The sequence below is a fragment of the Gekko japonicus genome, unplaced genomic scaffold (genome assembly GCF_001447785.1).
Source record: "Gekko japonicus isolate JY-2015 unplaced genomic scaffold, Gekko_japonicus_V1.1 scaffold188, whole genome shotgun sequence".
Classification (NCBI taxonomy): domain Eukaryota; kingdom Metazoa; phylum Chordata; class Lepidosauria; order Squamata; family Gekkonidae; genus Gekko; species Gekko japonicus.
Window position 1 is genome coordinate 988,789 of NW_015163098.1, and position 26,671 is coordinate 1,015,459.

The 26,671-nt window shown below is 40.0% G+C and overlaps 1 protein-coding gene across 1 annotated transcript in view; it reads left to right on the top strand.

Annotated features, from left to right (window-relative positions):
• ZDHHC17 (zinc finger, DHHC-type containing 17) overlaps nt 1–26,671 on the top strand; it is a 91,738-nt gene that overhangs the window by 38,189 nt on the left and 26,878 nt on the right. The window contains exons 8-12 of the mRNA XM_015406662.1: nt 6,717–6,842; nt 7,154–7,296; nt 12,597–12,697; nt 22,259–22,383; nt 23,581–23,643. Of these exons, the coding sequence (XP_015262148.1) occupies nt 6,717–6,842; nt 7,154–7,296; nt 12,597–12,697; nt 22,259–22,383; nt 23,581–23,643 (558 nt within the window). The remainder of the gene's footprint in view (nt 1–6,716; nt 6,843–7,153; nt 7,297–12,596; nt 12,698–22,258; nt 22,384–23,580; nt 23,644–26,671) is intronic.

Here is a 26,671-nt window from a genome sequence, read left to right on the forward strand (position 1 = left end):
CGGGCAGGGAGGGAGGGAGGGGGAAAGCCGGGCCTCGCCTCCGCCGCCTCCTCCTCCCCGGAGCCGGCAGGCGGGGGGGGAAACCGGCCTCGTCGCCGCCGCGGGGAGATGGGGGGGATGGAGGAGACGGAGCTCTTCTCCCCCCCTCCCCCGCGAGTATCGCGGGTCCCCCCTTGTTCCTTCTATTGACTCTGAGCTGGGGATCATTATGAAACTATTTTCTGAGCATGTATTTGCTTCTTAAAGTCCAGGTATTCTAGTCTGTTGTCAATCCATACTGTTTCCCCCTTTAAAAAAATAATAATAATAGTCTGCACAGAGTGAACATTGAATTGTCTCTGTGCTCTGATATTGAATATCAAGTATTACCACATGATTTCAGTAGTGTATATGGTGACTAAGTTGCCTAAAGAGAAGAAGTGGGTAGCTGCTAGCAGCTTCTGAAGTATGTCAGTTGGGTATGTCACTGCTATTTACCTCCCTACCTGTCTGTGTTGCTTGAAATGGTTTGGGAATGGCACTGGTACTGCTAAACAGGTCCTCTTTGTCATGTTTCCTGTCTTATTACTAGAGGTGTTTAAATATGCGCAGAAACTTCTTCCATGCATCCTGAAATAGTTCATGATCTGTGGGCAAAAGAGCAGGACGGTTCCCTCTTTCTGTGGTATGTGACTCTCCCTTTAAGCCATTTCATACCACATGAAAGAAAAGGGAGGGAAGTGCTGTGGTGCACAATGTGGTGCATTGAGAGGCTTGCTGACAATGCATTGCTCACAGTGGGTTGGAGTCATATTCCCCAATTCCCCCTTTCCCCTCATGTCATTCCTCGAGGTCCCCTGTTCCCAGGAACAGCATTTCATGGAATTCAGTGGTCTGCTGTGGGAGGGGGAGGCAAAAAAGTTCCATTCTGCTACTGGAAAATTTAGTCTAAATTCAACCCCAAATTAGTTGTTTATATAGTTCTTTTGCATGTTGCAAGTCATATCCATCCGACTCTCAACACAGATTTTGATTCTGTTGACAGAGAGTTAGATTTACAAGGACTTTAAAAAAACCAAACCTGTTAGCTGTATAATAAATACGAAGTGATTCTACCACTTTGGCCTTTTTCAATGGCGGGGTATTCAGTCGCCCGGGCTATCAGCTATTGCAAATTGTCTCTGTTGTGTGTGCCTTCTCTCATCTTCAGAAAGTAGAAGCTTTAGTGAAGAGAAGTATGTGGCCAAAGGCCACTATTTTTATTAACTCCAGTGCTTTTTAATCAACGGTTAATCAGCTACATAATCAACAGAGTAACTCCATAATCATTCTTGCAAGTATACACAAGCCGACACAAATGTATGAATCTAATCCCCCCCAAATTGTGTTGCGTGTGCCAGGACCTCTTGAAAGTACTTTTCAGGTAGCAACTTGCCCAGAACAAATTGTTACGTTAATTCCATGCATCTTATGTGGATATTGAAATATAACTTGCAGAAATGTCTTTTCTCTTATGACAGTGCTCATTAAGTTTGGTCACACTGAGCTTACACACTCCATGTGAGTGTTGGAATTCTTCTGCAGAATTTTTACAGGGAAGTGCTCCTAAATGCCCTCCCATCTGCACTAGATGCACATCTACTTCAGTGGATATTCTTGTTTATAAAAATTCTCACCTGATGAGTTCTCAAGAGTTCCAGTGTATTATCCAGTCTGATGATAATACTTCGCTTGTCTGTCTGTATTAACATCTCTGTGAAGTATGATGCTTGCTTTGAAGCTTCCAGGGATGCAGTTAGATTAAGTAGACATAGGAAGACATCAGTGTTGTTTAGTTTACCAAGGACTGGCTGGGGGGCCTTGTCCAGTGGTATATTAGATGTTTGTAATGTGCCTGGTAAGGTTCTTCTAGCATGCACACTATATCGGTTGCTCCCATTTTTTACATCAATATCTTTTTGGCTTCTGGCTTGTTCCCAGAACTCAGGTTATATCATGTTGCTCAGCTGTGTAGAGAGAGTTTTTCTCAAGGGTTGGTAGAGGGTAGCAATGGTGACATATCTTCTGAAAAATATTTATGTATATAAGTTTTGTTGTCTTTGCAAAGTGACATTTGTTTTTAAAAAACTGACAATTTAGCATTGTGTTACACTCATTATGTAGCTTTTTCTTTGTAAGTTTGATAATAAATTATGTTCCAGATTTAAAGGTGTGGTCATTTTTACTGGAACCTTCTTTGTTTGGTTTTTTAAGTTTAACAAATAAAAGGCCTAAGTCCTTGAATGGATTTGCAAGAACTTTTACATTATTTCAGTAGGCAGGGCTTTGCCTTATTGGAGCACTATAAATAAACTTAAAACATTCCACTTTTTAAAACAAATATGAGAGCTGGTTTGATGAATTCTAGCTCCATAACCAAGGTATGGAAATAATTATATTTTCTTTTACCTTCCTTAACATTCATAAGAGAAAAATTCTCAGTACACATACTGCAGGTATATAAGTAACAGTAACTGAAGAAGTTGCTATGTAGTATGTATTGCATGTACAGTAGAAGCTTTGTTATTCAGCACTTGATTATCCAGAACGCTCAGTTAACCAGCATTGCCCAGAAGGCAAGCTTCAACTTCTTCAGGCGTTTCAACTGGCAAACTTTCTGCCTCTGGCTGTTGTTGGGTTTCTAACAGTTGGTGTGGCCACCTGAAGCCATCCTCTGGTAGCTCCTTCTCCATCAGTATGCCTTGAGCTGTTGGGAGCTAGCTCTGCTAGAGGTTACCAGGCAGGTGGCCTGCTTTTCTGCCTGCTGCATAGAGTGGCTTGCTGAGAAAAGGAAGGGTCTCACAAGTTTTGGGGGCTGACATCATGGCATTCCCAATGGTTTGGTCACTATGGATTTGGTTGCTATGGGGATTCCCCTGGGTAGGGGGTGGGCCAGAGCTGTAAGCCTGAGTATCCTGGACACTTGATCAACACCTAATCCCCATGAGTACCAGATAGTGAAGTTTTCACTGTATTTGCCTTGGAAGTTCTGTTTTGAGAAGATAGCCTGTGATTAACGCTCTAGTAGTTTTGTTCAATTATCACTTGCTGTAGAATAGAACCTAGTACTTATTTATTGAAAATGTATTACAGGGTTACCTGAAATTATCCTGTAGAAAGTAAAGGAAGCTTAATGACACTTATTCAAAAGCTGTTTGCTCTTTTTGATCAAACAGACAACACAGCTATCCCTGAATGATCTCTGTACTCTCACATAAGGGGCCCCTGTCCAGTCTGGTTGTCTATATCTGACATCCTATGAACTGCAACTTCACCACCACCACCACCTTTGATAAGAGAATATTTGGAATAAAGAGTTTTACACAAAAGACTTGCAAAAACAACTAAACCTGAAGCAATAACCCAAAGACCACTGCTATCTGTGTTTTAAAACTTTTCCAATTTCTTTTCCCTTGAACAGGGAGAGAGTAATTTTGTATGATGTTGGTGTAGGATTGTTTAATGGCCATAAGGCCAACATACCTAAGGGTCCGCCTCTTCCCGTGTACACCTTGAAGAACTTTACGCTCTTAATAATCAACATCTAGGAGCTGCGGTGGCTCAAGTGGTTAAGAGGCTGAACTGCAGGCTGGAAGGTCGGTAGTTCAGCAGTTCGAGACCCGAGTGCCGCATGACGGAGTGAGCTCCCGTCTCTGGTTCCAGCTCCTGCCAACTTAGCAGTTCGAAAGCAAGAAATTGCAAGTAGATAAATAGGTACCACTTCAGTGGGAAGGTAACAGTGTTCCGTACATCTTGGCATTTAGTCATGCCGGCCACATGACCACGGAAACGTCTTCAGACAGCGCTGGCTCTTCAGCTTGGAAACGGAGATGAGCACCGCAACCCTAGAGATGGATTCGACTGGCTTTTGAGCAAGGGAAACCTTTACCTTTAGTAATCAACATCTCCTGGTGGTCCCTGGCCCAAAGGACGTCTGTCTAGCCTCAACCAGGGCCAGGGCCTTCTCTGCCCTGGCCCCCACCTGGTGGAACATGTTCCTCATGGAGATCAGGGCCCTGCAGGATCTTACTCAGTTCCGCAGGGCCTGCAAGACGGAGCTGTTCCGCCTGGCTTTTGGTTGAGGCAGCGGTCGTCCACATATGGCCTCCCCAAGGTTGCTGTCTCCCACCTGCCGTCTCCCACCATCGTCATCCAACCATCGGCAACCGGCCATGTCCACAGGTATTAATGGGTCGGAACTTCCACCAGTAGCTATAACCACTGGTTTTAAGTGTTTATACTGTACTTTTTAAATGTTTATACTGTACTTTTAAACTTTATTGTAATTGTTGAAATATGATGTGACCCACCCTGAGCCCACTTGCGGGATGGGCAGGATACAAATACGAAAAATAAATAAATAAATAAATAAGGACTCTTGCATTACAACCTGTGTTACCAAGGAAAGAAAGAAAGATAGTATTACATTCCATCTGAAAAATGTTTTCTGAAAATTATGTCTGTTCTTTTGTGCTTGTAAACCTTTTCAGTATAATGATATATTTACTGTGTATAAAATTAACTTTATAGCATTTGGCTTTATCTTGATCATCACACTTAATATGCATTTAAAGCTATATTTGTTGAATTCTGATTCTACATTGAATTGTAGTATATTAAAAACATTTTGATTGCTGCATTGATTTCTATAAAGTTGTCAAAATGTGTTTGTGTGTTTAACATGGAGTCGTTTAAACAAAACATGAGTAATGGATGTAGTTTTCTAGATACTTTTCATTTAGCCATGTTATCTGAATGTCATGATTGTACAAGAGAAAGAAAGTCTGGGGAATAGCATTCATACTAGGCATTTTTTCTGCAAATTAAGTGGTTGTCCACAGATATAGTGACTTCGTTTCCAGTTTAGGAAGCCCTCCCTCCACCCACAGAAATTAGTAGATTTATGGGCAGCTTTTGAGCTCAGTCTTGGTCATTTTCCATTGCAGCAAGTCCAGTTCATTGGCTTCTTTGGTGGTAAGAAATCTTAAACCTTAGAATGCCCAAGGAAAAACAGAATCTTTTGATTGTCAGTACCTCATGGAAATGGATGGACATTCCCCCAGTGAACTAGCAAACACTGTTGTCTAGTTTCCACTAATATTTAATTCCCTAATAGGGACCTGGTGGTGAGATTTCAAAGCCACACATTGAGTTTCAGTTGCTATTGATGCTGGGATTCAAATATGTAATCCTTGCAATGTATCCTCCTATCTTGAAGGCTATTTGCCTTTTTTGGGTAATTTTTCAGTTCCTGGTACCTGTCTCATTTTTTTTTAGGCGGGGGCCGAGCGATGGAGGATTCAGCCATTTTTCAAGCCTCCATGAATGCTTTGTTTAGGAGGGCAGTTACCTTCAGTAGAAGAGAGGAGGAGTGCAAAACTGGAGCTGGAGGTACCTTCAGTTGGTTGTATTTTGCCTCCTCTGCACTACAAGAACACAGTTATATTCTTTCTTGCTTGTGGTGTAAAAGAGTTGTATATTTCTGTCTCTTGAAATCTCTGTGATAAGTTAAGTTTAAGGTACACTGTACCACCCCACATTGTGAGCTCTATTTTGGACTACAAATGGATTGCAGCAAGGTATGATGAGTGAATTATTTTGCTCTGAGATTGTACAGTTACATCTATAATTTCATGTAGATTTCTGCTTTTAATCATTTTATGCAAAGTGGATAAGATCTGCAGATGAAAGTGGGCAGAAATCATTACACAGTAGACAGAGGAGAATGCAAACTGGTTTAATGGTTGCCAAACTCAGCAGTGCGTAGGTCTGGGTGGCCATCAGAAGATTCCCTTTTGTTCATCCTTTGAATTGAGGAAGGGGATGTTTCAAATTAGTAAAAATTCCTCTGAACACAAAGTTAAATACAGCTGACAGTTAGATACCAGCAATCAATTCATTAACTTCATTTTCATTTCTTTAGGAGTTTAGTAACTTGGGTATAAAGTACTGTTAAACTGTAAAACACATTCATTGCTTGCTGATGACATTTATATGGCTTTTTATGTGTCTCTTTGATACAGAAGTCCTGTTCAGATGTTCAGGAGGTATACATGGCAGAGGATATGGGTTGTACTCGTCTATCTTGTCTAATGGTCATTCTTTAGATTTAATGTTTGTATATGGAGATTCCTATATAGAATTGTAAAATGTAGCTCCTGTTTAAGTCAACTGTATACCATATAGTATATAGGTCAGCCTGATAGAGCATAGGCATGTCCACATACAATGCAAACAAGAGGTAGGGTAGAGCTTTAGAACGTGCTTGCTTATCTCATACTGCAGTACTTCCAATCCACCACATGTATGGGTTGAATGTCTGCACCACTGCTGGTATCTACACAGTAAGCATGTCTGACAAAAAAATTGCATGGAAGGATAATAACTGCTGCTTGTTAATATTTGAGATGGAAGTTCTTGTTCCAGACTAGTGAGCTAAGCATGTGGAGTTTTTAAACTCCCAACCATTATTCCATATATTCTCCAAGGGAAGAAAGAAAACTTGTTTCAGGAGACTATGGAAATAGCCACCTGCTCATCACACATCTGATAAAACTGACTATACTGAGAAAACAATGGAAGAAACGATCTCTGACACAATGTATATTGTTTAATGGTGCATTTTCAAAAATTAAATAATTTTGCCTTGGCTTTACTTAAAAGGAAAAAAAACTTTCCATCATTTGTATCCTTCCTAGGGTGAATCACCACTTGATTTAGCAAAACAAAGAAAAAATGTTTGGATGATAAACCACCTGCAGGAGGCAAGGCAGGCTAAGGGATATGACAATCCATCCTTCCTCCGAAAGCTGAGAGCTGATAAGGTGAGAAGAGGTCTTTGAAAACTGAATCCTGAATTGACTCTTTCATATAAATTGTGGGCCTGTTCAAGTCCTGGTCTCCTCCTGGTATTATATCAGGGTTTCAGATCATACACTTTTCTCCACCCACTTCCCCCTGTCACTGCAGGATGAGGAGGTGAGATCATTCCTAAACCTGCGAGATTAAATACTTTTAAGGGTTGATGAGATTAAACCCTCTATGAAGTTGTCTGTGTTCAAATTGTGTAGTAATTTACTTTCAAAATAGTAATAGAATATCTAAGCTGCTTATTAAAATGTCTATTTTTATGTAGGAGTTTCGTCAGAAGGTGATGCTGGGAACACCTTTCCTAGTTATTTGGCTGGTTGGGTTTATAGCAGACCTTGACATTGATTCCTGGCTCATTAAAGGATTGATGTATGGTGGTGTTTGGGCTATGGTTCAATTTCTTTCCAAGTAAGTATTGAATGAAGGAATTCTTCTATAAGAGAAAGAAAATGTGGTTATTACATAAAACGTGGTTTTTCTTAAAAGGAATCCATTATTTCATATTATTTCAGTGTGTCATTAAATTTATTATTCAGTATAAGTAGGAACATGCAAGTATATTTGATGGGGGGAAATATTTTAATACCCTTATGGAACAAACAAAGGAGAAGGGGAAAACAAACTTAACCCGAAGTATACTGAAAATGCTACAAGTGTCAAGCTACAGCAAGTAAAATTAATATCAAAATAAATAGTTATTATATGGTGTACACAATAGTATAATTAAAAACATAGGGCCTGAATATCATATAATATATCATATAAATATATATACCATCTAGGTTAATTTAACAGCCGCCAGCACTTTGTATTTATAATGTTTTTATTGTGTGGTTAAATATTTGTGTATTTTTAATGTATTTATGCTTTTATGGAAGCCTCCCTGAGCCCGCTTGTGGGGAGGGCGGGGTATAAATTTGATAATAATAATAAAAAAATTGTGTGGTTTGATGTAAGTTTGTAAAGCAGGTCATGGATCCCTTTACTTAGTAGTTGCACTCACACATAAATTTTCATTGATAATATAATCTGGTGTAAAGTTTCCAATATTTCTGGATGTATGTGTCATCAACCAGCAATTGAAATCAAATGGCCATATATATGAGATAACAACACCTGGTTAGGATTGATGTATATTATTTTCTGGATGTGTTTTTTTTTTAAATTATGTATTATTGACCACTGAGGAAGGCCCTTGAAGCTGAAACACATATGGTCTTGTGCTGGTCATTTGACATGTTCATCAACTTTGTATGGGAAATTATTACAGCTTATGTAAAGCAAGACTGAACATCGATATCTTAGGAATCAGTGAACTAAAGTGGACAGGAATGGGCAAATTTAACTCAGAAGACGATTATATCTACTACTGTGGCCAGGAATCTCGTAGAAAAAATGGTGTGGCCTTTATAGTCAACAAGAGAGTGCAAACATCAGTACTGGGATACAATCTCAAAAATGACAGAATGATTTCGGTCTGATTCCAAGGCAAACCATCAAAGTAATCCAAGTCTATGCCCCAACCACTGATGCAGAAGAGGCTGAAGTGGACCGGTTCTATGAAGATCTACAACACCTCCTAGAACTAACACCAAAAAATGATGTCTTCATCATCATAGGGGACTGGAATGCTAAAGTAGGAAGTCAAAAGGTAACCGGAATAACAGACAAGTTTGGCCTTGGAAAGCAAAATGAAGCAGGGCAAAGGTTAACAGAGTTTTGTCAAGAGAACACACTGGTCATAGCGAACACCCTTTTCCAACAACCTAAGAGGCGACTCTACACATGGACATCACCAGATGGGCAACACCGAAATCAGATTGACTATATAATTTGCAGTCAAAGATGGAGAAGCTCTATCCAGTCAGTAAAAACAAGACCTGGAGCTGACTGTGGTTCAGATCATGAGCTACTCATTGCAAAATTCAGACTTAAACTGAAGAAAATCGGGAAAACCACGAGGCCATTCAGGTTTGACCTAGATCGCATCCCTGATGAATATACAGTAGAGGTGAAGAATAGATTCAAGGGTCTGGATTTGATAGATAGAGTGCCTGAAGAACTATGGACAGAGGTTCGTGACATCGTACAGGAGGCAGCAATCACCACCATACCAAAGAAAAAGAAATGCAAGAAAGCAAAATGGCTTTCTGATGAGGCTTTACAAATAGCAGAGGAAAGAAGGAAAGCGAAAGGCAAAGGCGAAAAGGAAAGATTTACCCAACTGAACGCAGATTTCCAGAGAACAGCAAGGAGAGATAAGGAGGCCTTCCTGAATGAACAGTGCAAAGTAATAGAAGAAAACAATAGAATGGGAAGGACTAGAGATCTCTTCAAGAAAATTGGAGAAATCAAGGGAGCGTTCCATGCAAAGCTGGCCATGATAAAGGACAAAAACGGTAGGGACCTAACAGAAGCAGAAGAGATTAGGAAAAGATGGCAAGAATACACAGAAGAACTATACAAGAAAGACCTCGATGTCCTTGACAACCACGACGGTATAATCACTGACCTCGAGCCAGACATCCTGGAATGTGAAGTTAAATGGGCCTTAGAAAGCATTACTAACAACAAAGCTAGTGGAGGTGATGGTATCCCAGCTGAGCTATTCAAAGTCTTAGAAGAGGATGCTGTTAAAGTTCTGCACTCCATTTGCCAGCAAATTTGGAAAACGCAACAGTGGCCACAGGATTGGAAAAGATCAGTATACATTCCAATCCCAAAGAAGGGCAATGCCAAGGAATGTTCAAACTATCGCACAATTGCACTCATATCACACGCTAGCAAGGTCATGCTCAAGATCCTACAAGCTAGGCTTCAACAGTACGTGGATAGAGAACTACCAGAAGTACAAGCTGGGTTTCGAAGAGGTAGAGGAACGAGAGATCATATTGCCAACATTCGCTGGATTATGGAGAAAGCAAGAGAGTACCAGAAAAATATCTACTTCTGCTTCATTGACTATGCTAAAGCCTTTGACTGTGTGGATCACAACAAACTATGGCAGGTCCTTAAAGAGATGGGAGTACCAGACCACCTCACATGTCTCTTGAGAAACCTGTATAAGGGCCAAGAAGCGACAGTTAGAACCGGATACGGAACAACTGATTGGTTCAGCATAGGAAAAGGAGTACGACAAGGATGTATACTGTCACCTTGCTTATTTAATATATATGCAGAGTACATCATGCGAAATGCTGGCCTGGATGAATCACAAGCGGGAATTAAGATTGCTGGGGAAAAGATCAACAACCTCAGATATGCAGATGATACCACTCTAATGGCTGAAAGTGAAAAGGATCTAAAGAGCCTCTTGCTCAGAGTAAAAGAGGAGAGCGCAAAAGTGGGCTTGAAGCTCAACATCAAAAAAACTAAGATCATGGCATCCGGCCCCATCACTCCTTGGCAAATAGAAGGGGAAGTCGTGGAAGTAGTGACAGACTTCACGTTCCTGGGATCCCAGATCACCGCAGACTGTGACTGCAGCCATGAAATTAAAAGACGCCTGCTTCTTGGGAGGAAAGCGATGGTGAACCTAAACAGCATGATAAAAAGTAGAGACATCACCCTGCCAACAAAAGTCTGCATGGTCCAAGCAATGGTATTCCCAGTAGTCATGTATGGCTGCGAGAGTTGGACTATAAGGAAGGCCGAGCGCCGAAGAATAGATTCTTTTGAACTATGGTGCTGGAGAAGACTCTTGAGAGTCCCTTGGACTTCAAGAAGATCAAATCCGTCAATCCTAAAAGAAATCAACCCTGACTGTTCCCTGGAAGGTCAGATAATGAAACTGAAGCTCAAATACTTTGGCCACCAAATGAGAAGGGAGCACTCACTGGAGAAGACCCTGATGCTGGGAAAGATTGAAGGTCAAAGAAGACGGGGACGGCAAAGGATGAGATTGTTAGACATTGTCATAGATGCAACGAACATGAAATTGAGCCAACTTCAGAGGACGGCGGAAGACAGGAGGGCCTAGCGTGATCTTGTTCATGGGGTCACGAAGAGTCGGACTCGACTGTGCGACTGAACAACCAAAAACGCTTGTTCTGGCTCTTAATGCAACCTGATATCCAGGCCCTATGTTTTTAATTATACTATTGTGTACATCATATCATAGATATTTATTTTGATATTAATTTTATTTGCTGTAGCTTGACCCTTGTAGCATTTTTAATGCCATTACGCTCTTTGGCTATGCACTGTCTATGGAAAGTATGTTTCCCCTGCAGCCCCGGAGTTGGGGGAACCACATGGATAAAAAGCCTTGTATTACAGGCAGCTTCAGTGAGGAGAGGGAAATGGGCAAAATTACCTCTCCACCTCATATGCTAGCAGAGGCTCTTGTGCTAGCAGCAGGGCTTGTTTCATTGTTTCCTTCCATCCTTATTACACCCACCATATTGAATGCCTACCCTCCTGCCTTTTCAGCATTCATGGGAGGATGCTGTGGAAAGGGGAAGGTGACAGAAACTGCTTCCATCAGTGTCTTATGCTGGCAGTGCATAGCATAGGACCCAGCCCATTCTGTTCTCGAAGGAAGTTGCACTCCACTTGTGTTCTGTATGAAAATAAATTTTAAACTTAGGTAATTGCCAGTTCATGAACTATTCTGCACTTGGATTAATAATAATTTAAATGTATCTGTTTTCTCTTCCACAATTCTGATATGACTCAGTTTTGGAATTAAGTCTTTATGAAATGATTGGCACAACTTCTGTAGAAATCAAAAATATTCTCCTCCTGTAACAGCAGCCTGTTAAGAAGCACATTCCTCTAAAAACGTCTTAGAGGGATTTTTGTAGTCTTTGACTGCTCAAACAAATGCAAGACTATATGCCTACAATTTAGATATAAAGTATATTCAGGACAAAGTAATTATTGCATCAGGAAAGGTTCTAGGGAATGCCTTAATTTTATTTCTTTTCAGTTTAAGAAATAGAGCACATGTCAAGTAAGTTTCTTAAATATTTTAAACATTGGAATTGCTTGAGTACATGTTAGAGATGTACATTACAATAGCTCATGTTCTGGATTAGGCTTTCCTTCAAACTCAGTTAAAATAACTATCATCTTGACCGTTGCTGAGTATGCAGTTTAGGCTAACTTCTAACTGCTGTCAAAATGTGGCTGTAGGAAAACATTAGTCTGTGGTTGTAGAAGTTTGTAATATTATTGACTTACAGAAACATATAATAGAATCCAACTGGAAGCATTAAAGCATTATGAAGTTTGCATGGCTATCCTGAAACAATATAGTTTGATTTTTTTGTTAGTGTAGTAGCAGTATTTTTTAAATTATTTTTCTTTAGGGAATTTTCTTCTTTAAAGATCCATTTATACAATCCTTTTTTAAAAGTTGGATGGATAATCATGTTTGAGTGGCCTTGTGAAATCACTGTCGTGATCACAAAATTTTGAAAATCATTTATTCCATGAAAGTACACTTTTGGAAGAAGTTTTTGTTGTGAGATCTTATAGATTCCTCTGTCAAGTGCTTTAAGTACTTCCACTTTAGAGTCACACAGAGGACATTTCGTAGCAAGGTAGGCTGATCTGCCAGTAATGTGTTTCAATTATCTAGGTGTTTGAAATTACATACCAACCCCCCCCCCCAAAAAAAAACCCTTTAATGAATGATCCAGGACAGCAGGTTTGAACAAAATCTACAGTTTATTCTATTACATTATTTTTTTGTTATTCCACAGATCATTCTTTGATCACTCCATGCATAGTGCACTGCCTCTTGGAATCTACCTAGCAACAAAATTCTGGATGTATGTGACATGGTTTTTCTGGTTTTGGAATGATATCCTTTATATTGTGCTCGACTGTTTGCCATTTAAGTCATTTCATTTTACTGGCAGGTATGTATTATTTAAGGGGCTGCGGTGGCTCAGAGGTTAAGATGCTGAGCTGCAGACCAGACCTGTCTCTAGCCCAGCTCCTGCCAACCTAGCAGTTCAAAAGCAAGAAATTGCAAGTAGATAAATAGGTACCGCTTTGGTGGGAAGGTAACAGCATTCTGTGCACCTCAGCGTTTACTCATGCTGGCCACATGGCCATGGAGAAGTCTTTGGACAGCGCTGGCTCTTCGGCTTGGAAACGGAGATGAGCACTGCCCCCTAGGGTCAGATTCGACTAGCTTTCGAGCAAGGAAAATCTTTATATTATTTAAGGTTGACTTAAAAGTTCATAGGTTAAGTCCAGGAGAAAGGAAGGGGGTCATGGCTCAGAGGAAGATTTTTGCATGCAGAAGGTCCCAGTTGCAGTCCCCATCATCTCTAGTTAAAAGGATCAGGAGGTAGGGGATGAGAAAGACCATTATTCTGAAATCCTGGAGAGCAGACAGTACTCACTTTCATAGACCAGTTGTCTAATTCAGTGTAAGGTGAGTTCATAGGTTTATAAGGGCATCAAAAAAGTATATGGTTAAAGTGGATGAAGGAAATGGGTTGCGATGAGGAGGCAAATGCACAGGACAGGGACAAGGTAGAATCTAGTTACAGAAGGGGTCTCAGGAGTGGATAGAACTTTAATCTGTGAGAGAGCTTTTAATCTCTTGTTTGTAATCTGCTCTAAAATTTGGAAAGGTGAGATAAGAATATTTCAAAATAAATATGTATTATTACAGAAGAGAAGTAAGCAACTAGTGACTTACAACTGTAGCAATTATTTGTAATGCTGAAATGAGAACCTTTTGGCTAGAATTATACCATGTACAAAAATTACAGAAGGTTTAATTGATTTATAACAAAATAATATTCCTGGGTAGGGTTTTTTTGTTTGTTTGTCTTACCTAAAGGTACATGTTTATAAAGAATTTAGAAACCTACTGCCAAGGATTATAAATCATTGTGAAAGATCAGCTCCTTGTGTCTGTCTTGTTTTCTTTTTCCTACCACAGCACATTTCTTCAGTCCCTGAGTCTAGTTAGGGCTTGTCCTAGTCCCCCGCTGCCTGGGCCCAGGAGACATTCCTCCTTTTTTATTCCTTCTTGCTTGTAGGTCTTTTAGAGTTTTCTGCCCACAGTGACCTTCTGTTTTCCTCACTAGCTGCATTAATCGTTAAATCATTATTACCAGCTTTTGCCTACAGTGTTTATTGTTCCTGAACATTGTAGCAGATCAAAGCAGGAGTGAATATCGCACATGCCACAGGGAAGTTGCCAAGAATAGCCTCTCCCAAAATACTATATATCAATTTATTGTAATTTATTAATGTTGCAAACCTTCATTATTAGCTGCCATAATCATGCTTGTTCTGCTGTCAGTCAAGCTGCCTACAACTGCAGAGAGAAAAATTACATGTCTGCTCTGTTTTTACACAGAAGAAGCAGAAAAATTGTGGTCAGGTTCTGTTTCTTACATTTTTATAAAATTATTTTCAGCAGAGCACAGTGCTGTCTTTATTCTCTGCAGGATGAGTAATATGATATCTGAATTGCTTCTGGTAGTATATTTTGATGAAAAGTAAAAAGGCTTCTAGAAGGGTAAATATAAACATCTGGAGCTAACACTCATATCCTTAGCTTGATTATGCTGAAAACAATAATTTGGATTTATTGTGCACATTCTGTCTGAGCCTTTTCAAGTTGATCTGGTTGCCACATTAGATAATTATGAATTTCTAAAGTATTCCGTTGAGAGAATAAACACAAATGCAATAATGTAGGCAATAGCTAATATAAAACTGTTTGAATCTCCCTAGTGATACAGAATTCAAGATCTCCAGACCATGGTTAGGAGGTCAGAAACCAGCTATGGACACATGCGCTCACCTCCTTCCTTCTGCTGCACAAATTTCCCCTCTTTTCCATTGGGTCTAATAATTATGGTTTTCTGTAACCATTCTTTCTATATCTTTGCAGTCTTTAATTAAGTCACCTAAATTGCTTACTCTGTATAAGTCATCAATCATATAGAATAGAAGAGAAGGTGGAACTTGCACAGTTGCAAGAGGAGGACATGATCCCCTGGCATAGTCTCAGATGGGAACAGTGCACAGAATTAATAACTTGTACAAAGAAACCACCGTAAGTGATTAATTAATGATTATAACTATTTCCTTTGTGATAAAATATGATAGGAAACTGCAAAGGATCCTTTGGTTAAAAAATCAGAATATTTTAGCTTTGATGAAGCTAGCACTGAAATCAAGAGAAGCAACAGGCAAACTGCTTTGCATTTAACAATCTGCTTGTTTGTTGACAGTAGGAATGGATGTAGGAAAAAACTGAAGTAAAACCTCAGCTTTATAGTCCTTTTCTACGTACATCCATATGTCCTTTCTATTTTGGTCCAGATCCTGTGATATATTCCACTGGTCTTGTACCTGGGTGTGCTCTGGACAATAATTAATAGGTGAAATGGTAAAAACAAGAAATGTGTATGCTATATCTTTTCCTGCAGTTTACCAAAATCTATTATTTACTAGAAATGAATTTGAATTTGTTCTAGAGATAGAGCGGCATTGTATAAGGTGTTTGCATTCTGTGTAGCAAAATGTTCATCATATCCCATGAATCCTAAATTGAAATATTTAAATTTTCCTTTGGTGAGAGACTTTGTCAGAAGCTGACTAAATTCCAGATTTATTTTTTATATTAGATTATCTGTATCCAAATGATTAACACTCTTAAAGACTTCCAAAAAGGGAAGCAGCACTTTCCTCTGCAGAAGCCATGTTGATTTTTCTTCAGTAAGGTAGATGTTTCTGTAATTCTGCCTTTTAATAAGAGTTTTCTTGATGAACCTGGTCTAACAGAGGTTTGGTTTATCTGCTCTTACTGCTAGTAGTCTCCTACTACCTTTCCCACCACCTATAGGTTCCTTAAAAAAAAAAAAGAGTTTGTTTGCTACTGTCTAATCCTCTGGTAAAGTGTGAGAAATCGTATAATTTTATTAGATTATCAGCAATTTCATGGTAGTAGTTGAAGAGCCCTTGATTGTATGCTGTCTTATGTACACTTGTATATAATATACTTGCACATTAAAAGTATGCTGACAGATTACAGTTACCAAGTTATTGCTGCTTCACTCATTTTACAGTGATGGTTGATAAAAGCTGTATTTTTTTAAAGGGTATATACTTTGTGACTGAGAGTCACCAATGTAAAAAAATCTACATAGGAAATACAGAGGATTGAATAGTCATCATGTATATTTAATAGAGTAGTTCATTTTAAAAAGTATCTGACACTTAAAAAGAATTCAGAGCATTAAACTTTTGCAGCCTTTAAGAAAAATAATGGTTTCTGAAATACCTTTAAAATTCGAATGCTGTAGACCTTCATGGCATTTTTACAAGAGACACTGATTTTTTCTCCTTCCTTTCCATTTCTAAATTATGGAAGTGGTTAATGGGAAAAGTGGTAATTTTTAACTTAGACAGTTCTGTGTACAGGTGTGACTGTTTGGTTGAAGTATATCTGTGTGTAGGTCATGTTTTGTCCATAATGTTAGGATGAACAGATGTGGTGTTAAAGCAGACATAAAAATCTTTGACTTCCGATCATCATTTTTGTTTGAGAAGTGATGTGTTCAGGCTTTCCTATTGAGGATATTGTCATGATTTAAGATGTATGATTTAAGAGTATGAAAACATGCCTGCTCTGGTTATTTAAGATGTATGTGGTTATAATAAAGTGATGTTCTGAGAGTACCCCAGGCAACTTCTCTAGACAAAGTGTCCCAAAGTGTCAGATCCTACAATGCCAAGACCATGGCCATACAGCCTGGAAAATCTACAACAACTAATGTCCCAAAGCTGGTTCTTGGTCTCCTCTTTCCAGTTCCCCAGTCATTTCAGCTGTAAGGAGCAGAGAATTTTCTTCCTTTTCTGATTCCTTTAAATTATAAGGGAAATGACATTCACATTTAAAGAGTTGGAGTGTGAGTCAGATTCTCTACATTGCATTTCTCACAGATGCAGATTCCCATCCATAATGGATTTCAGTGCATGTAGGATTTCAGTCCACTGTAGTTGATCCAGCAGGTGATACACACGCAAAAGTGCCCTCATGCATGAATCCCCTTAGTTGGAATGGGCAAGAATGCAACAAGGATGGTAGTTGATGATAAAATAAGGAAGGGAAAAGCCCCTTTTAGCTCTAAGTTCTTCGTATGGAATGTAACAAAAAAAGGAAGAGCAAAACAAACAACCCATATAAATTATTCTGTGTCTGCATGTGTTAGACGTAATGAATAAACTTGCAATTACATCTGAAGGCAGTGTTTTGTAACAAGATAAATTTCATTTGAGTAAATATTTGGTTGTACATAAGAACATAAGAGAAGCCAATGTTGGATCAGGCCAATGGCCCATCTAGTCCAGCTATGGACACATAGCTGTCACACAATGGCCAAAAAAACCAGGTGCAATCAGGAGGTTCATCAGTGGGACCACAACACTAGAAGCCCTCCCACTGTTGGCCCCCCCAATCACCAAGAATACAGTGCATCACTTGCCCCAGCCTGTGAGTTCCTCTCTATACCTTGTGGCTAATAGCCACTGATGGACCTCTGCTCCATATGTTTATCCAGTTCCCTCTTGAAGCTGTCTATGCTTGTAGCCGCCACCACCTCCTGTGGCAGTGAATTTCATGTGTTAATCACTCTTTGGGTGAAGAAGTACTTCCTCTTATCTGTTCTAACCCGACCGATCAGCAATTTCATGGAGTGCCCACGAGTTCTTGTATTGTGAGAAAGGGAGAAAAGTACTTCTTTCTCAACTTGCTCTATCCCATGCATAATCTTATAGACCTTGATCATGTCACCCCTCAGCCATTGTTTCTCAAAGCTAAAGCACTTTAACCTTTCTTCATAGGGAAAGTGTTCCATCCCTTTGATCATTCTAGTGGCCCTTTTCTGCACTTCTTCCATTGCTATTATATCCTTTTTAAGGTGTGGTGACCAGAACTGTACACAGTACTCCAAATGAGGACATACCATCGATTTATACAGGGGCATTATGATACTGGCTGATTTGTTTTAAATTCCCTTCTTAATAATCCCCAGCATAGTTTTGGCCTTTTTTTATTGCAGTCACACACTGTCTCAACATTTTCAGTGAGTTATCTACTACGACTCCAAGATCTCTCTCTTGGTCAGTCTCTGCCAGTTCAGACCCCATCAATGTGTATTTATAGTTAGGAATTTTTGCTCCAATGTGCATCACTTTGCACTTGGCCACATTGAACCCCATTTGCCACATTGACGTCCACTCGCCCATCCTCAACAGATCCCTTTGGAGTGCCTCACAATCCTTCCTGATTCTCACCACCCTGAACAACTTTGTGTCATCCGCAAATTTAGCCACTTGTAAAACTGGAATCCAGTTGTAAAACTGGAATCCACTAGGGAGTGTGAAACTTCTATTGCGCCCCAGAACATGCTCAGTGATTTTATTTTGAGAAATCAAAAAGGCTACTCTGAAGAACTTCCTGGGAAGAGGGGACACAGTTATTTAAGGGCTTTATTAAATATGACAGAAATGTGGAGGGATGGAGAATCCCTAGGGTAGGATAAAAATGGTCCAAATGAATTTGCAGTTGAAAAAATTGTGGGGTAGCAGCAGGCAAGAATTAGCATTATTTTGCTCTAAAAGGCTGCTGGTGGGAGTCTCAGGATTCTGTATTTGCTAATTCATTGACCCTTTTCACCTGCTTGCCTCTCTTTGATTTGAGAACACGTTGAGTAGGGGGGTTTTCTCCAAATTCCAGGCAGATAAAACATGCTTGGAAGAAGTCAGCATTTGACAAAAACCTCCACTGCAACTTTCCATCCTGTCTGCCCTCAAAGTGGGAGATAAGAGGACTTTTAAAAATAATTTCTAATTCCTTCATTTGCCTGTAACGGTTTCCTTTTAGTATAAGCAAGTGACTTAAATGTGCCTTTTTATAGGAGTAACTGTATGCGTAACAATGCCTTATCTAAAATGTTAAAATAGGGAGACAGAAACATAGAAGGAGGAAAAAACAAAACTCATAGGATCTTCTTCTTGTTTGGCTTGTCTGTCTGCAGATTTTAGCCATAGGGACATATAGTCAAAGTTGTAAATGGCAGACTGTGAGGCAAAGCATGCCTGTTTCCTCCTAAGGCTTAACATGAATACTAGTGGACCTACTCCAGCTTGCAGGTGTCCATAATTGGGCCTCTCTGCCTACACTATTCTTATCTCTCTCAAGGCCGGTGTCAAGAATGTGATAATTAGTTCTTCTTGGGAACCTGTGGTCCTCTGGATGGGAGGGGGGAAGCAGGAGTGGTATTGTGATCTTCTAGAGGGTTCCAGCGAGCATGTGCCCTGATTGGATCTGGAACGTCACTTGACGCCAGATGGCTAGAGACTGTAATTGAGCTATAGACCAGAGAAAAGCCATGCTAACTTAATGATTTTGCTGGACAGAGGCCTGGACCATGTCAATTTCGCATTGCAATGAGTAGCTATGTAGAATATGCTTAAGCCTCTGACTTTACAATTGTGCCATCTAATGCTAGGAAACAATGTATTAGATAGAAAAGTTAGCTTTCTTGTTTTATGTTGCAAGGCTGTAGAGATTGTGTTGCCTTGTATTAAGTTTATTCTTTAAGTATTTAATAAACCATATCTCTTTTACTAAGGTCTGGTTTATTGTGTACACATAGCCTTGAGGACCCACAGGGCCCAGGCTTGGGTCCTTGTCACAGACTTTGGAAAAAATCTGGTGCAAAAGACAATTAAAATAAACAGAATGTATATAGTGTACTTTGCTATCTTCTTTCAGTGGTTTAGACATGCTGTTTAGTGCTTTTGAATGGACCACGGTGCTTCTTTTTTTAAAAGTTGCTTTTCAAACCCAGACATCTCTATTTTAGGACATTTAAAAACTTGAAGTGCACAAGACTCATATGCTCTTTTCAAGTGATATGCTTGTAATACCTAAAGCTGATGGAGTCCTGTAGAAGTTAAGATTTTGTCTAGTACATGTATGTTTAAGCTCAGCCGAGCTTTGGTTTTCAAACCTTCTAGCGTTAGGAAACCTATTCTGCATAACGTCGTCTGCTGAAAAATTCTTGCACTTCTGTGACTGAATTTCTGTTAATATGACATATTTGTACTTAGTCCAATTTAAATTAGAGACTTTGGTTAAGAGGATTTAGCTGCAAGCTTGTCAGTCATCCTCTTGGTATTTTTGATTAGTTTCAGTGGGTTATTTTAGTACTAGAAGCAAAAACATGCCTGTGAAACCTTTGAAGCTGTGATTTATAGGAAGCATTTAAATCTGTCAAAATATAACGTTTTTACTTTTAATTTATATAAGCACAATAAGGTACACTCCAGGTATTGAATGAGAAAAAAGATCAAACACAGCAAGTATGGGCATTCTGATCCCTTTGAGAAGAACGCTGCTATATGTTTCTGGGTAACTTCACCATTTTGTTTCAGGAGTGTTTTATTACTTTATAGAAGAGAGAGCAGAATTTCCTTACATGCATTTTTCATTTATTAGAACGACTGAACTGATATATTAATATAGATAATTCTCAGTGTGGCCAAACTTTCTGCAAACCTGAAAGAAGACCCAGGTGTGCAGAAAAAAATCTGGAAAAAGTATATTGGGGGTTCACCCTCCAGTCTTAGTAATACAATCAGTACCTGTAACAAACTCAGTGGCTGTTGCTAGGCAATCACTGCCATTCTTCAAGCCTTGGTTTCTATCAGTAAAAGGCAGGGGGACTCAGTGAGGCCAGGCCCAGTGAGGAAGGACTGAGTGGGGCCAGGCCTGGTAGCAACCACAGGGTGACTTGATACTATGCACCCTGCATGTCTCACCCAGGACTGGCTGCTTGCTGCTGTTCAACAGCAGCTACCCCACAAAAGCCAGTGTGGTGTAATAGTTACATTTTTGAACTGGGATCTGAGTCCTTGGTCCAGTGACACATTCTCAGCCTAATCTACCTCACAGGGTAGTTGTGAGGATAACGTAGCGGAGAGGACAAAGTTGTGTGCCGCTTTGGGTCCCTCATTGGGAAGAAAGGAAGGGAATAAATGAAGTGAATACATAAAAATATAGATGAAGATGTGGGGCAGATAAAGGGTGGGTGGGAAGGAAAGAAAGAAGCAGGGAAAGGAGAGAGGCTAAGGGGATTTCCAGGGAAAAGAAAAAGAAAATAGTGGGGGAAAGAGGAAATTGCTTGGGGAAGGGGATACTGGGGAAATTGAGGTACCTACTGAAGTCCTTGCAGGTTCCCCACTTGTGAAAGTGTATTTTGATGTTCTGAGGTTTTCAGCTTTTAGCTGATACAACTGAATAATACAGGAATAGACAGATAAAATATTATGGGAATGCAGCGTGTCTTAGAAACACTTTCTGGCTGTTACTGGTCTCTTCCAAATGAATAGCTCCTAAAAAACTTTTAAGGAACATTCAGAACCCTGAAATATGGTTTGAAATCCACTATTATTCTTACCGCTAGTACTATGGGCACTATGGCCCTTAGTCCTGCCTGAGAAATAGAGATGGTATAGAACAAATGTGACCTGAGTACTACTTTTTTCCTTGTATTTTTCTTGATAACAGTTCTTTAATATTTTAGGCAAATATACTTTGCAAACTAATTTCATATGGAAAGTCAGAAGCTTTACTGCATATAGATTGTACTGTTCGCATTATGCTTACACAGAAGAAAGCAAAATGGTGGTGGTTCTGGTTACATTTTACAGATTTATCATTTTGGATGGAAAATACCTTATCAATTAGAGCATGAGCTGTGGTGTCAACTGATTTTCTTCAGTCATTTCAATATTGATACTGTAAAGTGCTGAACTTTTTTTGTTTTGTTTTTCAGCAATTTGTATCAGAAACTTTGTTAATGAGCGTATTGTATTCCTAAACATTCTTTCCTAGATAAAGAGACTTCCTTATTTCAGTTATCTGTTTTAATGGAAATTCTTATAAACATGAACCTTAATTCCCCCCCCCCCCAATAAATTATTTTGCTGAATGGTATCATTCTCTTTACATTCCCTTGTGTGGCTAAAATTATTCTCTTGAGACTCTACTGGAGTTTCTATCAATGGGAGCCCTGAACAGTTAAAAAAACCACAACCCAATCGTTAGACATTTGGAAACTTTCTGTTATGAAATTTTAAAGAGTAATTTAATTTAGGTTTTTGAAAACAAATAAAGAGGAGATAAAAGACATGAGCAACTAAGCCAGTTATATTTTTTATAATTTTGTCTTACATCTTGTATAGACTGCGAATTGTACCAAGTACAATAGGAAAGTGTGTTGCAAAATCCTTCTATGATTATTTCAGAGCATTGTTAAGAACAGGAAAGGAATATTTGAACATTTTCTCATACTTTAAATTCCTTAATGTTAAATACATCTAAATTTCCTGTTCATCCACCTTCCATTCCTTGCCAATAGTGTTGCACTTTTCTATAATTTTGGGAAATCCTGGAAATCAGACCCAGGAATAATTAAAGCCACAGAAGAACAAAAGAAAAAGGTAAAGAAAACCTACAATATTTTAATACTTAATTGTTTGGGATGTTCTTAAAGTATAAAGTTTGTTTGTTGAAGTGTAAGATTTATTTTTAGAGCAATAATAATCTACATATTCAAAATATTGTACAATAAAATGACCAGTTAAAACATGAAACAGTGGTTTTACTCTTTTCTGCCTGACTGGACTAATGAGTCTCCATCAGTGGTGCAGAATAAACTAGGTGGAGTGTGCTTTGTGGAGTGATATACAGGAGGCCACCAAATGAGATGATTTGGAGTTTTGAGTTGGGGTGTCATCAAATATGCCGATGACACTCAGCACTGCATCTCATTACCCAAGATGGAATGCATCCATCTTGGTTCTAAACTCATGCTTTGAGGGGGTGGTCAGGTGGCTAAAGTAGAACAAGCTGAAGCTGAATTCAGACAAGACAGAGGTAATGCTGGTTCGGAAGGCTGATATCCTGGAGGGACTGAATAAACTTTTCCTTGGTAGAGTGAAATAAATAAGACTGCAGCTAGCCTACATAAGACAAAAGTCTAGTTTTTACAAAGCAACAGAATACAAAAATGAAGTTAGTTGGGCCTCTCTATGCAGAGTATTCCAAATATCCAGCACCGGCATCAAGAAAGCTGTGTGTTCACGTACTCCACTGAACTGGCTTCTACAAAGAAGGCAGACAACCTTTGGGCCCCGCCACAGCATACCTCAGATGTTGTATGGGAGGATGTGTCAGATATGTGAGATCCAGGGCCGTTCAGAGTGTTAAAGGTGGAGTGCAAGACAAAGTGTAATACTGGGTTGGATCTCGGGGGTCTAAGTATGTCATAACACCTTTTTTTAGTCTAAAGAACCTTCTGAGAAAAGACTCGTCCTGCCACAGGAAAAGGCCATTAGTGGGTTGCATGCCACAGATCCATTCTGCTATCTGTGTGGCCCACCAGAACTAAATGGGATCCCTGAATTCTGTACCGCCTGCAGCTTCTTAGTCTTACGAGCAGTTATAGGCAGAATGCATTGCTGTATTTCAGACAGGAAGTTTCCAACGGATGGAGGATATACTTGCCAAGGTCTAATATGGTCCTTTTTTAAAAAAAGAAATAAAGCTAACCAATTTGCATGTTGGAAGTGGGCATATCCTAAATGAAATTGTCTCTGAACAAATTTAATACTTTTTTTTGTTTTGCTTTTCTGCAGACAATTGTAGAACTTGCAGAGACAGGAAGTCTGGACCTCAGCATATTCTGCAGTACCTGTTTGGTAGTATGCTTTTTTAGCTTACATGTAATTAAACTATAAATTTTAATGTCCTGTATCATTTTCACACTAAGTATATGCTTTGGTCTTGGAAGACCAGATATTCATACCAAATACAAATCTGCTAACATACAGTACAAAATCAGTGTTCTGTTCTGCTGAAGGGAAGAAAAGCAATATCTGCCATGCTGTGGAGATGACATTCCGAAGGAGGCAGGAAATCAAAGTAACATTGGTCCCTGTTTCACTGCAGTTAGAACCTTGCATTTTTGTGAGCAATTCTTGGCACACCTAAGCTTCTGATGGAATGCTGGGCTTCATTTTCTGCAGGCTTAAATGGTTGAATCATAATACTTGTCTCTTTGGAAATTCTGTTAGCTGTCCTACTGCATACCTTTAATAGTGAAAAATAAGGTCTGGCTTTGCTGGAAATCTGGATAGGGTACAGTACCATTATAATTCACAACAGCAATTATAGCACCTCTCTCCATCTTTAATTTTAGGATGTTTTATTGCTTCTCTGTCATGACAGATAAAACATATTAGGATAATGGGAGAAGGTGCTTCAAGTAGGCTAGTTTCAAATTCTGTATACAGCAAGTTATGATGTCTGAGCCTGGATCTCTTTCCAAGAGATACCTCTGTGCTGACTACTGATTCTTAATTTCTGTTGTTCTTGTAAGTCGTGTGATCATACATGGATCATGTAAACTATTCCCACTAGGTTATCTCATTCCATTCTCATTTTAGTAAATCCCTGGCCATTCCTGTCACTATATTTTGCCCATCTAACAGAACAGATCACTTTTCTTTTAAATACGGCAACTTGAAAATAGGATGCCAAGTAAACATTAATTGACAAGAATAATCAGGATATGCTAAGGCTGCCTTTTGTCTTGCCCTTTTCTTTTTCATATGTGTTTTTGGGAAGCTGAAACAGTCAATGTATTTTATAGGACAGTTTTGTTTCCTTGGGTATGACACAACTAAATAAATAGGTTTGCTGATGGAGAACAGAATTTAATACTTTGTCAATATGGATGCTTTGCCTTAATGTAGCTGTTCAGACTGCAGTTTTTCATGCAATAGCTGTTTAGTTTGTTTCAGCAGAAATAAACAGGAGTCTTCTGGTACCTGAAAGACTGAAAAAATGTTATTCCATGATAAGCTTTCATGAACTATATACTCTTTCAGGTGTTCTATTAGACTTCATCTTATCAAAGTTTATTCCAGAATAAAATGTTGATTGTCTTTAAGAATAAAATGTTGATTGTCTTTGATATAATGGGTTGTATACTACACTTGTAATGGGGTATCTTCGACGTGGTCTCTGTGCTTCACACCCATGGGATCTAGTGCGCACGTGCTGGATCGATCGGCATTGTAGCAAGCTCTTTAACGGATTTTCGTGCCCAGTCCCTCGGGCATGTGCAGGAACCCCACCGCGCATGCCCAGAGGGGTGGACGCAGACATCCCACCAGTTCCTTTCTTACCGCCGTGTTGGAAAGACCTCTTTCTTTGTCGGTCTGATCGGTTCGCGTGTTTTGGCTTTTTGCCTCACGGCTCTTTGGATTTTTTCCTCAGTTATTCCTTTTTTCCCGTTGTTCTTTCAAAAAACTTTTTAAAAAAACCTTTTCTTTTCTGCTGAGGGGGAGGTTGCCGCTTTACCTCAGTCGGGCCTTCGGGCTACCCCCCCTCTTTCTTCTTCATTTTGGTTTTTATGGAGAAGAAGTGGGGCTTTTTAAATAGGTGCAAGGGTTGCGGTAGTAAACTTGCTCCTCCTGACCATCATACCCTTTGCATACTTTGTCTCGGAGAGTCTCATCGACCCGAATCCTGTCGCCACTGTGCTCGCTTTTCAAACCAGACCCGAAAAAACTGAGCTGCGCGTCTTAAAGTGGCCCTGCTAGAATCGGCTCTACATCCTTCCTCAGCGATGGACGCCAAGACACCATCGACATCAACGGCTCCGGCATTGAGGCCTGCCTCTGATAACGGCCAACCGACACTGAAGCCTCCGGCATTGAAGGCACAATCCTCCGCTTCCATGCCGGTGAAAAAGAAGTCCAGGCCAAGTAAGGAGCAAAAGTCCACAAAGAAGAGCTCTTCCAAACCCTTAAGGCGGCAAAGAAGGGGAAAGTAGCGGTGGCTGCACTGGGTGATGCCCCTAAAGTGCCTCCCGCTCCAACGACTGTATCAATACTGGAGGCCCAAGTCCCTCCACCGATACCGACCATCCATGTCTTGGACTCCCCTGTCCACCAAATGGAGCGTCCTTACTCCGACATAGAAACGGTAGAGCTCCTAAGTCATCAAATGGATGCAGAGCCTTCTTCCCGTCGTCAACAGTATCGGAAGCTCCCGACATCGATCCACATCGGCACTGATATGCTTCATGCGACGCGGAGCGTCACCCTCCACGTCTGCACATTCAATCTGTCGATATTGACAACCGAGATTACGCAGGCTCCTCTCAAAGACATGCTGCCGCTTTGTCTCCGAGACGTCCATTGTCCAGAAGTCGATCCCCGCGAGTCTTCTTATCCCCGCCACCACCTCTGTCTTGGGATCAATGACAGATGAGGTATCTGTATGGGGCTTATCCACTATCCTTGCCATGGCTGACTCCGGTGAGCTATTCCGACTGGGATCGATATTCATCCCACTCTGCTCATAGATCAAGATCGCCCTACAGGTCGAGACCTTCAGCATCTCTCGTCCTCCTGCAGACGATCCTGCCCAGCATAACTTGGATCACAGTCGTCCTCCCAACCCTCAGGTCGTTCACACCCCAGTCGTTTCCACCCTTGTCGTTCCACCAAGACCTTTAACTGGTCAACAGGACACTCCTGTCCAAATGCCATACCAGGACTCCTCTGATTCCATGGAAGACAATTCCGATACCGAAGCATCTGAGGCTCACACCTCCCCTGATCATAAGTCTCCTAATCAGACTGTCGCTGATGATTTGCCCATCTCCCCATCCGACAATCTCATGTCATACACAGATCTTGTAAAAAGAATGGCCCA